The sequence below is a fragment of the Calliphora vicina genome, chromosome 1 (assembly GCF_958450345.1).
Source record: "Calliphora vicina chromosome 1, idCalVici1.1, whole genome shotgun sequence".
Taxonomy (NCBI): domain Eukaryota; kingdom Metazoa; phylum Arthropoda; class Insecta; order Diptera; family Calliphoridae; genus Calliphora; species Calliphora vicina.
In genome coordinates, this window is record NC_088780.1 from 65,995,950 (window position 1) to 66,010,791 (window position 14,842).

Genomic DNA, 14,842 nt, shown 5'->3' on the forward strand with positions numbered 1-14,842 from the left:
CACTTTATTTTGTTCGGTGGGTTATAATATTTTTGCATATTTAAAATCTAGAGAAAATTACCTTTCAATGATACCAGACATTAAAACCCACTGGTTGATTTATCACCCCTTTTAACATATCTTTGCCCCTATGTGCACAGTAGACTCTACATTTAGCATCTTCCATATTTCCATTGTTTGAATTTTTTACTTTGCATATCGATTGCTGTTTATGGTTTTTTTTTTTTTTTTTTTTCTTGGACCAGCACTCAGGGGATGACCCCTACTCATGCAAAGCATTGTGTTGGAACTAGGAAAATAGGTTATGGGAGGGAGGACAGAGGGAGTAGTGTTTGTGGACATTTGATTTGAATTTTCCTATATTGAAAGTGACAGGAAATACTTCAGGAGGAAGCTTATTCCACATACGGACAGTACGGCTAAAGAACGAATTTTCCCTGTAATGTGTTGTGCGATCTACTGTCCAGTCGACAACGAATTGATGTGCCCTTGCCGAAGAGCGTGTGTTGCGTAAAGATCTACGGGTTTCGGGAACAAGTTCCCTAATTTCAGCAGAGCACATACCATTGTAGTATCGGTAGAACAGTGAAACACAACCCACATTGCGACGATGTTCCAGTGAGTCAATAGAGCTGGATACCCTACTGTCACCGATAAGCATCTTCGCCCTCTCCTGTACGCGGTCGAGTAACTCCAAAATAGACTTCGAAGCACCGGCCCACACATGAGAGTTGTATTCCATTTTAGGTCGGATATAAGTGGTGTAAATAGTAAGGAGATCAGATGGAGTGAAGTATTTCTTACACCGTTTTAGAAAACCAAGGCACTTGAATGCTTCTTTCGACACTCGAAAATGTGTTTTGTCCAGCGGACATCGCACTGAATACTCATGCCTAGAACATCAAGAGCTTCTGATTCCTTAATATTTACACCACCCATAAAAACAGATGGAGCAACATGATCTGTTGTGCGTTTGTGGGTTAACATACAACATTGAGTCTTGCGCGCATTAAAATCGACTCTATTCGCACAACCCCATTCAGAGATTGTCACAAGATCTTGGTTGAGCGTATCATTCATATTTTGCCTCATTGCCCCAATCTCCGACAGGCTTGGTCTATAATTGAATGCATATGAATGGCAAATGTTGCTGTCATCTGCAAAAGAGTAGATAGGGTTGGAAGTTTGACGTAGAAGGTCGTTTATAAAGATAAGAAATATAGTAGGAGAAAGGACGGAGCCTTGCGGTACCCCTGAATTGATCTTGAACTCGTTTGATGAAATTCCATCTATAACAACTCGTATAGTGCGATCTCTGAGAAAGCTCGATATAAATCGACAGAAGTTATTGTGTTTGCTGACCAAAAATATAAATTATTTCGGCTGCAAATGTTTTAAAAATTAAAAATTTTAATTTTGTCTTCTAGCTGCACATAAAATATTTTGTAAGGCAAAATATTTTTGGAAAAACTGCGATAAATATTTCTAATATGAAGCTTGCGCATATATGGAATTCGAAAATAGTATTTATATATAATTTTAAAATCTGGTTTTAAACGTACATAAATATATACATTAGAGTGACAGCCGATTTTTTTCTTTGATTTCAGAGTGCCGGGTGTGACACTAAGCCTAAAAGCCTTCAAAATTTTAAGAAAATTTTTTTTCCATACAACTGATTGTCACTCTAATGTACAAGAACTGTAGTATTATGTGTTGAAAGTTTTTGTTGTACATTGTTATAACTTGCCTTTTTTATTTTCGAATTTAATAAATGAAAAACATGAAGTAAATCTCTAAGTTTGAAAAGCTTATGATCAATATTCGTAATTATTTTAATGCATATAAATAAGAATATAGTAAACAAGTAAATGAATTGTTTAAGTTATAACTATTTATGTACTACGAGTTAGATTTAAAAAGTCCATGATTTAAGGGAAGCCACCGATGGCACTGCATATGCCCAGCTTGGCAGTTTACTCAGTATATTTGCGAATATGGATGTGTGCTCCTTATGGTGCTCAAAATGCGTGGTAACCAATGTTACATCAAGTAGAGAACGCTTAAAATCTTCTTCAGCAGTCTTAAATTATGAAAGTTTATTATTGGATATAAAATGCGATTGCAGTGGAAATACGTACCTTAAGTGTCAATGTTATATTGATAGCTTCATGTTCCAATCCATGTGTAATCATGACAAAATAGCATTTCTGTTTGTTAAAAACTGTCTCAGGTGGCAAACGCGGTGTTAAATTCCAACTTTCAAGTGTCACCGATTCCTTTGGGCGAACTTTTAAAGACATCAAATAACTTCCAGTTATCATAAAATGCAATCGATGCCGACTTGCAGTTAGTTTTTCATGCAAAACTAGTGTAAGATGTCCAATTTCTCGAACAACCGGCGCTGGTCCAGGAACCCAAAATCCACTTAAGAAAATAAATTAATTGAATTAATGATAAAAATAAAATTTAATAAAAATGTTTTGTGTTAATTATAACTAATAAAATCCTAACAAATATTCAGTTGTAAAAACTGCAAAGTTGTTCACAAAAAACATCGGAAATAACTTTATTTCGAATGCTAAATATATTTATCTTTATATATTACTACAGAAAACACTAAAAAAAATTCTATGAAAAAAATTTAATGTTTTTATCAACAAAAATCATATCGTATCCTTGTAAACAAAAATCTTAAAATATTGAAATTCAGTTATTAATTGATTAATATTTTGTCCCCTTCATTCATAAGAGCAATTTTTAGATTCTGACCAAAACTTTCAATACAGGAGAATACAATCCAATACTATAATAGAACGGCATTGGTTGTTAGATTTCAGCTCCCCATTACTTTCGCGGCAAACTGTTTATGTTTCTTCTCATCCTTATAAATTGAATTCAGGAATGAACAAATTCGTTCTTTAGTTGTACTGTTCGTAGGTGGAATAAGCTTCCTGCTGAAGTCTTTCCTGTCACTTTCATTATAGGAAAATTTAAATCAAATGTCCACAAACACATCTCCCTCTATCCACCTTTCCATCACATATTTTCTAATTCCAACACAATGCATTGCATGAGTAGGTAGTAGGGTATTCAATTAATCGGGTTTCTGGTTTAATCGGTTAATTGAGCAAATAAGTCCAGGTTAATTTAAAATTATTCGATTAACCGAATAATTTCTATTTTAATTTTAAATTGAAAATACAACAACGAATTTTGTGTACAAATACATACATACAAAAACAAAACATAACAATTCAACCAAAATATAATAGTAAATGAACAAAAGGAAATTTTTCGCACATTTCAAATTTTTGGGAAAATGAGTTTTATTTATTTCGCCCCCCTAAAAAAACTGAATGAACCTGGAAATGGTAACAAGTTTCTTACTTAACAATTGATACATCTAACTGCCATAGGTCACCACATTAAATGTGAAGGATGTTTGATATAAAACAATTTTAATATCGGAAAAAAAACCTTTTGTTAAAAAATAAAGAAAAAAAGTACGTTTTGTTAAAAACAAAATCAAAAAGTATGTTTTTATGCTTTTTTTAACGATAATATTTTAAATGAGTGTTTTTAATCCTGATCTAATATACATATTGTTACGAAATTGTACTTGAATTCAAACGGCTGATTTAAAAGTAGCATAATGCTTTCAAGTAACAGTGCTGTAAAACTGTAACATATCTGTGGGCATTGTTAAATAAAAGCTTTCAGTTGATTTGATTGTAAGTTGGCAACGCTGTATTCGATTTCGAATAATCCGTTAAAGAACATTGTAGAAAGTACACCACAGATGGCGTATGATCTAGAATATTCGAACTTTGACAGTTAAAGAGCTTTCTAGATGGTAATGCAGTGTTATAAATAGTGGCAGAGGTTGCAGTCGTTAGTGAGTTGATCAGAGACGCTTTTCGAGGAAACATCATCTAAGTGCCTTAAAGTGTGTTGTGTTTGTTTTCAAAGTAAATTCGTGTACATTATAAATTGTGTCTGTAATTCTGAGAATTTATAAACGTGTATAAGAAAACATTGAGTGGCTATTTAATTCTGTTGTTGTTGTACATTTTAAATAAAGAGTTGTTACAATTTTTAAACTACTAAACGGCTTTTATTTGCAATCAAAAGTATCCGGTTTATTTAAAGGAAATAAACCAGCGTTTTGAAAAGGTTAAAACGTAACAATTGGTGTCAGAAGTGGGATTGCAAATTAATTAGCATGAAGTTTGAGGAACTGAAAGTTGAACAACTCAAGAAGGAACTGAGTAAGTTGGAGCTACCAACAGCAGGTAACAAGGCAGAATTGCAAAAGAGGCTTATAGACGAATTCAAACGGCGTGATATTGACATCGGTGCTTACGAATTCGAGTATAAGGAAGAAATGGAAGTTTCTACACGTTCAACAACAAGCAGCATGGATTTAAGCACAATGTTCGCGGCTATGATGGAAAAAATGGAAACAGCCAACGAGAAACTTCTGTCTGAAGTTAAAGCAGAAGTTCAAGAAACTTCTAAAGTAAACAACGAGAAACTTCTGTCTGAAGTTAAAGCAGAAGTTCAAGAAACTTCTAAAGTAAACAACGAGAAACTTCTTGCTGAAGTTAAAGAAGAAAATAAAATAATGGAAATGAAATTTCAAGAAACATCTAGAGTCAACAATGAGAAACTTCTTGCCGACAATGAGAAACTTCGTTCTGAAGTTAAAGCTGAAGTCAAAGAAACTATAAAACACTTAGCGGAAATGGAAGCGAAACTTCAAGAATCTTCTAGAGTAACAGATGAGAAAATTCAGGAAATGTCTGAGGTTATTAACTGCAGAGTGGATGTCATTGATAAAAAGGTTTCGGACTTAGAAACAAAAGTGAATAATGTTCAATGTCAAGAAGGAGCAGTTATTAACAACAGAATGGATGAAATTGACAAAAAGGTGTCCGACTTGGTAACAAAAGTGAATAGTCATCAGTATCAAGAAGGAGCGGTACGAATTATTCCAGAATCCTCTAGTAGAATAAAGGCCCCTAGTTTTGATGGCACTACACCATTTAATGTGTTCAAATTCCAGTTTGATACAGTTGCCATTAGAAACATGTGGAACAATGAAGAAAAAGCTATAGAATTGATTTTGGCCTTAAAAGGGAATGCAGCAGTAGTTCTTGAAAGCGTGCCAGCAAGCAACAGAAATTGTTATGATGACATAATGGATGCGCTACAACGTAAGTACGGTGGCGAACATAAAAAAGAATTATACCGAGTGGAGTTGCGTGGTGGAGTGCAGAAACCCAATGAGACGCTACAAGATTTTGCGTTGGAAATCGAGCGTTTGCTACGGCTTACATATCCAGGGGAGAACAACCCGTTTTTGGACCATATCAAGATGGAGGCATTCGTCAATGGCATTCGCGATCCTGAAATAAAACATGCGGTTTGTGCTACACCTAAACCATCATTTGCTGAAACAGTCTCATTCGCGCTGGTACAAGAAACTGCAAAGATAATTTCAAAGCCCCAGGTGTGTAATGTGCGGAAAATCGAGGTTGTCGCTGAAAATGATAGAAGTATGGTCAACGAATTAAAGGAATTAAAAGAGGCAGTTTTAAAAGCTTTAAGTAAGAGACAAACTAAAGCCAAAGTTAAATGTTATAACTGTGGAAAAATGGGTCACATTCAGCGAAACTGCAGAGCACCAAGAAAGCGAATCAGATATGTTTCACCATCAAGATATAACCAGCTGGCGAATCATCAAGTATTACACGAGCCACCTTTAAAGCGAGCTAGCACTGAGGGACAGGATCTGACACCCACACCTGATGGCCCTACCATCTCCATATCAGTACTGCAGCAGGAAAATAACAATCTTACTGCTAGTGGGTACATCAACGGTCGGAAGCACATCCTTACTATGGACACGGGAGCGTCGCAGTCTATCATCAGAACAGATTTAGTAAAGAAATCGATGGAACCAATTTGCAATGTAAGTCTACGCACCGCTACTGGAGAGCCTGCCGCTGTCCATGGTAAAGTTAATGTAAAACTAACTATTGGTGGTATTAGCGTAAATCATGTATTTGTTGTTCCCGATATTGTGGACGAAGTAATCATTGGTGCAGACTTCATGATTAGTCACAGTATTACTTTGGATATGGGACAAAAAGTCATGAATTGGCGAAATGTTAAAATACCCCTTGACGTCGGATATGAGAACAAGTTTCAAGTAAGAAAGTTAGTTTTTGTTGAGCACAAGGAAGTGGAGGATTATGGTTTGTTGGTGTTGGAACCAGCGGATGTGAGAAGTGGCCATGTAACAATGGAGGCCCTCGTTCAACAGTGCAACGACGGAATGGTTCCTGTTGCAGTGCTTGGTCTGTCCCGCAGAGAAAAGATCACCAGGCCGGGTTCCAAGATGGGTGAAGGTGCTTCAGCAGAAAAAGAAATGCATGAACTCGTTCGGAGACGAATTAAAATGACAAATGACCAAATGAAAACCAGATATAGCTCACAACGTAATAAGGGTTTGTCATCCGAATTAATGAATCACTGCAAAGGACCACATAGGGTAATTAAGAAATTGGATGACATGGTTTATAGAATACGGAAATGTGGAAGACCGATATCGGGAATTAAAGTTTAACATCTGAAACGACTAGCTGCCTATGGGAGAAGTGAATCTATGCCTATTCGGGACGAACAGGCTTAAGCGGGGGGCAGTGTTACGAAATTGTACTTGAATTCAAACGGCTGATTTAAAAGTAGCATAATGCTTTCAAGTAACAGTGCTGTAAAACTGTAACATATCTGTGGGCATTGTTAAATAAAAGCTTTCAGTTGATTTGATTGTAAGTTGGCAACGCTGTATTCGATTTCGAATAATCCGTTAAAGAACATTGTAGAAAGTACACCACAGATGGCGTATGATCTAGAATATTCGAACTTTGACAGTTAAAGAGCTTTCTAGATGGTAATGCAGTGTTATAAATAGTGGCAGAGGTTGCAGTCGTTAGTGAGTTGATCAGAGACGCTTTTCGAGGAAACATCATCTAAGTGCCTTAAAGTGTGTTGTGTTTGTTTTCAAAGTAAATTCGTGTACATTATAAATTGTGTCTGTAATTCTGAGAATTTATAAACGTGTATAAGAAAACATTGAGTGGCTATTTAATTCTGTTGTTGTTGTACATTTTAAATAAAGAGTTGTTACAATTTTTAAACTACTAAACGGCTTTTATTTGCAATGAAAAGTATCCGGTTTATTTAAAGGAAATAAACCAGCGTTTTGAAAAGGTTAAAACGTAACAATATAAACAAATTACACATTGAAATTAAATATTTTTTTTTTCGTTTTATACTAGTGTTGCACAATTTTTTTAGAACCCATTTACTTAGTAAAAAAATTAAAAAATTTTTCTGACTTGATTGTTGCTAAAAGATTTCAACCTAAATATTACAAAATAACAAAAAACCAATTTTTGAAAAGATGCGAAAAAGTACCTTTTGTTCTGCGGCTTCTCAAATATGGTATTTGAGATCGTTTTTGTATACATATGTAAGTTTTTTAGGGTTTTATTGAAAACTTCTGAAATAATCTTAAAAAAAACAATATAATTTAAATGTTTTTCTTTAAAACTATTTTTTTCTTTAGATTTAATAAAACTTGACTTGGAAAAAACTATCTCGCTATATCCAATATATCAGTTATTTTTTTAGTTATACCATATACTTTTAGATATTGAATACTTTTAATAGTTAAGTTCTGATAAAAAACTCTTTTCCAAAAAAATAATGTAAATACAAACAAAGTTTCAAATACATGTAAATTAAATATGTCAGTTTTCATACTCACTAAACATGTTTCTTGAATGTTCAAAAAAATATGTAATTTTAATTTGAAATGGAAAAATAAATACAAAAAAATATGTATGTTAAAGTGGAAAAAAAGGAATTTCGGTTAATCGGTTAATCGACACAAATTAATCGGTTTATTTGTTATTCGAAAATCGGCAATTTTAAATTATTCGAACAGTTAACCGTCAAAAATTAATCGGTTAACCGATTAACGGTTAATCGATTGAATATCCTAGTAGGTAGTATGTCACAAGCGGCATGCAGACCAGTGTTGCCAATTTAGCCCTTTTCAATCTTGTTTAGCCACAAAAAAATTAATTTAGCCTTTAGCCATTTTTTTAGCCTATTTTATTTTCATTTAGCCATTTTTGTGACTAAATCAAAACTTATATACATATTTATTCTAATGATATAAAATCTGTTCAAAAAAATTGGCAGGAATATTATGACAAAAATTAACTAAACATTTTGAACCAGTAAACAAATTAAGCACATACAAATTGTTGGAACCTTCCATAAATTCTTCAAAATTGCTCTAGTTCTCAAATTATATCTTTAAATTTTGTCCAAAAATACATGTTGTATTATTGCATGGTTGCTCAGAATTGTGTGTACAACGGCCAAAACTGTGTTACTTTTGAAACGATTGAGATATTTTTGTATTTTTTTAATGTACAGATAACTTCTTGAACACCCATAGTTAGGTTAGGTTACGTGGGTTGCTAGCAATTTAGCGAGTTCACTCGGAGGCCTTGTGGCCCATTGTGATACCCTTAGAAATACTATTCCCTTATGCTGAAAATTCGTACATAAAGTGAGAATAGTTTCCCTCCCTAATTTCGTTGACTATGTGATTCCTGTGATCCCCGTGGGAACCAACCGGTACTTCTAATAAATCTGATCATATTTACTAGTGACACATCTCTGAGACAGTCCAGATCATGGAAAAGAGCTCTACCAAGATGTAGTAGTCTATGCTCTTGTAAGGCTGGGCATTCACATAGAAGGTGCTGTACCGATTCATCCTCCTCTTCATATAAACAACATCTACAGTAGCTATAACGTGGGTAACCCATACGTTCCGACATATGTCCAATCATACAGTGCCCAGTAATTATACCCGTAAGAAGCCTGATCGAATTCCTGCTAAGATACAAAAGAGTCCTAGTTCTATCCTCTGTCAGATTGGGCCAGAGCATTCTTGATATTCTACAAGTGATGATATTTGACCACCTGAGTTCCGTCTCACTCAAAGCCCATTCATCTATCAATCTCGATACTGTCACCAGGGGAGTGTGAATATCCCTTTGCGCTAGAGATACGTCCAGGGACGACCCGTTGGTTGCGCACTCATCAGATACTTCATTTCCCCGGATGCCCTCGTGTCCTGGAACCCATATCAACTCGACGTGATGTTGCGTCAGTTGTGCCAGTGATTTGATACAAGTGAGAAGACATTTCGACCTGACCACGTTGGAGTTAAGAGCCTTGATTGATGCAAGGCTGTCCAAGTAGATATGTATAGTCGAATTTTCGAGATTCAGTTCCCGGATTCTTCTCGCGGCTGTATCGATGGCATAAATCATTGCCTGGAAAACCGTGCAGGTATCGGGTAATCGAATAGACATCAGAAGGTCCAGTTCATCTGAAAAGATTCCCGAGCCCGTGCCTCTTTCTGTCTTTGAACCATCAGTGTAGATTGAGATCACATCATCCCTTAGGACAGAGTTCGCGGCCCAATCATCCCTTGTCGGTATTCTGGTCTTAAAAGTTCTGTAGTTAAATGGTAATAAAATCATATATTAGACTCATAAATATAAGCAGGTAAAATAAAAACGACTATAAAGATTTAAATTAAGATGCCATAATTATTATAGAGAAATATTTGAATAAAAATTGTTAATATTAATGTTAAGGTTTTACGCGCGGGTCCGGGCGTTTATAAAATTAACTTTATTTGGGCGATGTATTTTTTGATTCTTAAAAGTTAGGTTAGTCTAAAATTTAAATTTGGCATACACATCGTTACAAAAGTATACATACGATCGACTTATTGGGCTTTAACATATCAATCGAAAAATGTTGAATTTTTTCCACAGTGCGTCGTCCCGAAGTTATTCACGTACAGTAGCCCAATAAAGTCTACATACAGGAATTCAAATTAAATTTCTTTCGTTGAAAGCTGTATTTGTAAGTTAAAAGTAGTGAAATATATTTGTTAAAAAAATAAATTCACACTAAATAAAATTATAACAACATCACTTAAGTCGGGTTTAGCAACATTTCCTATCACTTCCAAAATTTCACCGTCATTAAATTTTTTGATTCTGAGTCAAATAACGAACATTTTTTATGGTTTTTTTGGCTTTAATGTTAAAATATTATGAAACTTAATAGTCCCGCCCAACCAAAAGTAGGCGTGACCGAGAATAAATTTTTCGTTATTTTACTCAGAATCAATAACTCTAATAACTGTGAACTTTTGGGCGTTATTTGAATTTTTTTTTGCTAAAATCGACATAAGACATTTATTATTATATATCTCATAAAAAAAAAACTAAAAAAACTGCTTTAAATTAAAGTAAGATAATAATTTTTCCAGTATGTAGACTTGGGCTTGAGACAGACGTGTTTTTAGCTCGCTCCGTACTTTTATTGAAGTTAAAAGTGTTAAAGTTTTTTTTTTTTAAATTAAAAATATATACAATATTTGGCGATTTGGACTTAAAGTAAAATAATAAAAAAAAAACCAATTGTGCAACTAAAACAGTGTAAAAAACAAACAAATAGTGTCAAAAAATTTTTAAATTATCAAAAATAGATTTAAATTAATAAGAAAGTGTGCATGGTGTAATGATATACAAGGTGACATTAATCAAACAGCTGATTATTTTTTTGCTCGAGTTTGTTTACAACTTCAATCTTGTCAAAATTTTTTTTTGCTGTAGTTTGTATACATTATGTCAGTTGTTTTTGACACTATAAAAGTTATTTGTTTTTGTATTGTTGTATTTGTTGCCGTAACGCATACACCTTATAATCATTACGCCATGAAAGTGTGTTTTTGTGTTCCTTTTCTTTTGATTTGAGTGAAAGAGCATATGAGTTCTCATGATGAGACTGCTAGGCTCAGCTTAAACGGCAGAAATGCATACATATTTCTCAGTGGGGAGAGTGATCAACGAAATATAACTGATCGCAATTACAACAAACATTACTTAACCGCCAAACCTATTGAGAGAGCTCGCTCTTGTTCCCCCGCTCTTCAATTATATGATGCTGGCTTAACATGTAAAGGCTCTAAGTCCACTTTTTTTAGAAATTGAGATTTTAATGCAGTAATGTACAATAAGTAAAAATACATTGATTACAAAGAAAAAAAATTGGAGTTATCTCGCTTTTCGTTGTTGTTTTGTAGTGATGAGCAAAAGCGCTTAGTCCAATTTATCACAAGAAAAAGCTCTAAGTCCCTATAAAAAGCTCTAAGTCCCAATTTAAACATTTCTGTCAAATTGTTCAATGACATGTATTAAAACAAGTTGGAAAAATGGTCGGTCAAGCCCAACCATTTTTTTCTTTTAAAATTTAAAAATGTTATTTTCGGAAGAGGGTCTTATTTGGGAGCTACGACTAATTATGAACCGATCGCCATCAAAGTTATTTGCGTTGAATTTTATGTGTATACCAACATTTTTAAGAGATTTATGCTCGTTAAAGTGATTTTTGGAAGCGGGCCCTATATGGGAGCTATGACCAGTTATAGACCGATCGGCATGAAATCAGGTGACATGATATCCATAGTATAAAGTATTTCGGGAGGACATTTGTATGGGAGCTCGGGGAAATAATGGACCGATTTCAGCTAGTTTCAATAGGCTTCGTCCTTGGGACTAAAAAAGTGTATATACCATATTTTATCGAAATGTCTTCAAAATTAGTCGACTCATAAAGTGATCCTGAGTCTATCGGTATAATTTAAGGTGGGTGTAAGACTAATATCTACAAACATCTACACAAACCTATTATATCTATGTATATTCGGCTGTGCCGAATCTTATATATCCTTCACCAAATTGTACTTTAAAATACAAATTTTAAATATTATTAGGTATACAAAATTTAAAAAAAATTTTCAAAATTGTTTTTTAAAATTTAAAAAAAAAATGTTTCAAGTTTTTTTTAATTTTTTTAAAATTATTAGTGAAAAACAAGTATGGGAGCTATAATTGGCTGTGCCGAATCTTATATATCCTTCTTAAAAAAGTTGTTTCCAATTTTTTTTTAAATTTTTCCAAATTTTTTAATTTTTTTTTGAAATTTTTTTAAATTAATGACTTAGTAATCCAGATATATAAACTAGTAAATAAGAAATGAAAGACATGTTCTAAGAAAAAGACCTATGTAAGTCCATAAAAAAACTACAAACTAATTAATAGAAAAAGCTCTAAGTCCAAAAAACCTTTTATCTCGGCAAATACTTAAGTTATCATTTTGCTTTTACGCACATCGAAAACAAAGAAAAATACAAAAAAAATTGCGTTTACAGAATTCAAAAATATTTACGCAAAAAAAAGTTTGAATGTTTTTTGTCTCTCCTGTAAAATTTTAAAATATGGACTTAGAGCCTTTGCATGTTAAGCCAGCGAAATAATATGCAATCAATATCACCGAAAAGTAATTGTATAGAATATAGCACAAAAGAGAATACAAAAAATTCCAATATAAAGAACAATACGCCTGTGTTAAACACAACAACAACATCAGAGTTAAACATGTATACACAAGCTTTAAATAAACCACAGAAAACAAATTCTAGTGAGAGCGCAGGTGTAATTAACACTAATAAAACCGTAAGTAGTAACAATGGTGCACCAAAGGGTGCCATTCCAAAGAAGAAATTCCATTGTAAGAAATATAACCACAACAAAACCAGCAGTATTACCAGGTATGCTTAGATACATAAGTATTAATAAAATAATCTTAAGTCCACAAAAAAAGGAGACACCTTTTAAAAAGCAGAAACTAAATACAAGTCCCTTGAATAATAATCGTTACGCTCTTTTAAAAATGGTAATTCTAGTCAGAAACCATTAAAGCCACCAGCAATCTTCCTTCGGGAACCTAGTTCTAATAATTTGGTAAAAATATTAATTGATCTTGTTGGAAAAAATAATTTCCACATCGTCCCAATAAGAAAAGGTGGTGTGCATGAAACGAAAATAGTCATATACACTGAGGAGGATTATAGAAAAATCTCTCAATACTTAAACGACGGCAAGAAGAATTTCTACACATATCAGCTGAAAAGTAGTAAGGGCCTTATAGTGGTCATAAAGGGTATAGAGTCCAGTGTAGAACCTAACGAAATCAAGGAGGCCCTGGAAGAATTGGGCTATAAAACGAAAGTAGTAATAAATATATTTAACAGAGACAAAACTCCTCAACCAATGTTTAGAGTAGAGTTAGATCCAGATGATAAAAAACTAAAAGGGAATGAAACTCACCCAATATACTCTCTTCGTTATTTACTGAATCGTAGAATAACTATTGAGGAACCTCTCAAGCGAAATCGACCTGTCCAGTGTGGTAACTGTCAAGAGTTTGGACATACGAGAAATTATTGTACCCTACGCACTGTATGTGTTGCATGCGGAGACTTGCATTCTTCATCACAATGTGATATTATCCAAAAGGGTCTCAAAAAGAAATGTGGAAACTGTGGTGGCGACCATACGGCGAATTATCGGGGATGCCCAGTTTACAAAGAATTATTAAAAAGATTGAGAGAGAGGCGTCAACCAAAGAGAGATGACTTTTTTGTTCCATCTGCGGGTAACATAGATTTTCCTACACCAGTAAATTCAGTAGCCCGTAATAATGAAAATAAGAACTCTACGACAATGAATGCAAATTTCACACAATTAAACACGGCTAAATCTGTAACCAACTCCTACGCTGGTGTTTTGAAGTCAGAAAATAAGCAGCCTAATATACCCCAAAGTACAGGTGTTAGAAAACCTGTTACAAGCGCTTACACAAAATATTACCTCTCTTAATCAAAACATGACTAACATAATGTCAACCATGCAAAACACAATACAAGAGCTTTTGAGAGCGCAGAACCAAATGCTTCAAATCCTCCTATCAAAAAAATGAGTTTCTTGAAAGTTTGTTTTTGGAATGCAAATGGTTTGAACCAACATAAATCAGAGGTTTATAATTTTATGATAAGTAAAGACGTCGATGTGATGTTAATTTCTGACACACCTTACAAATAGATACACTTTAATATTCCAGGATTTTCATTCCATAACACAAATCATCTCGACGGAAAAGCTCATGGTGGTACTGGTATCTTGATTAAAAGCCGTTTAAAACATTATGCCCTAGATGAATTTTCAAAAGAATATATGCAAGCAACTTCGATACGACTGGAATGTTTATTTGGAAATCTTACAGTGAGTTCCATATATTGCCACCCACGATTTTCGATGACTAAAGAACAAATTTGAAGAATTCTTTGAAACTCTAGGAGATCGTTTCCTGGCATGTGGTGATTACAATGCGAAACACACATACTGGGGTTCACGGCTAATTAACCCTAGAGGAAGACAGCTCTACAAAGCCCTAGTTGACAGTAAGAATTGCTTGGATGTCATATCCCCTGGCCAACCAACATACTGGCCTACTGATCCTAGGAAAATTCCTGACCTTATAGACTTTGCCATATCCAGAAATGTAGATCGAAATTCATTATCTACGGAAATATCTTTTGATTTATCTTCCGACCATTCACCCGCAATAGTCACCTATTATGGGAAAAATATACCAAAATCTCCTGAAAATATTCCGTTTTACAAAACAAATTGGCTTAAATACAAAAAGTTTATCAGTAGCCATATCCACACAAATCCAAATATACAGTGTGAGGGAGAGATAAACGAATGCGTCAATGACTTCACGTCATTAATTATTTCGGCTCTGGATCATTCAAGGATCG

At 34.0% G+C, this 14,842-nt stretch overlaps 1 protein-coding gene across 2 annotated transcripts in view; it reads right to left on the bottom strand.

Moving 5' to 3' along the window:
• Positions 1-1,789: 1,789 nt before the first annotated feature.
• Positions 1,790-14,842, bottom strand: part of LOC135963175 (endoplasmic reticulum metallopeptidase 1-like) — a 421,657-nt gene continuing 408,604 nt past the window's right edge. For both annotated transcript variants that reach the window (XM_065514948.1, XM_065514947.1), the window contains exons 12-13: positions 2,142-2,427; positions 1,790-2,083 (exon numbers count right to left, since the gene is read on the bottom strand). In XM_065514948.1, coding sequence (XP_065371020.1) covers positions 1,916-2,083; positions 2,142-2,427 — 454 coding nt within the window. In that variant the 3' untranslated portion in view covers positions 1,790-1,915. The remainder of the gene's footprint in view (positions 2,084-2,141; positions 2,428-14,842) is intronic.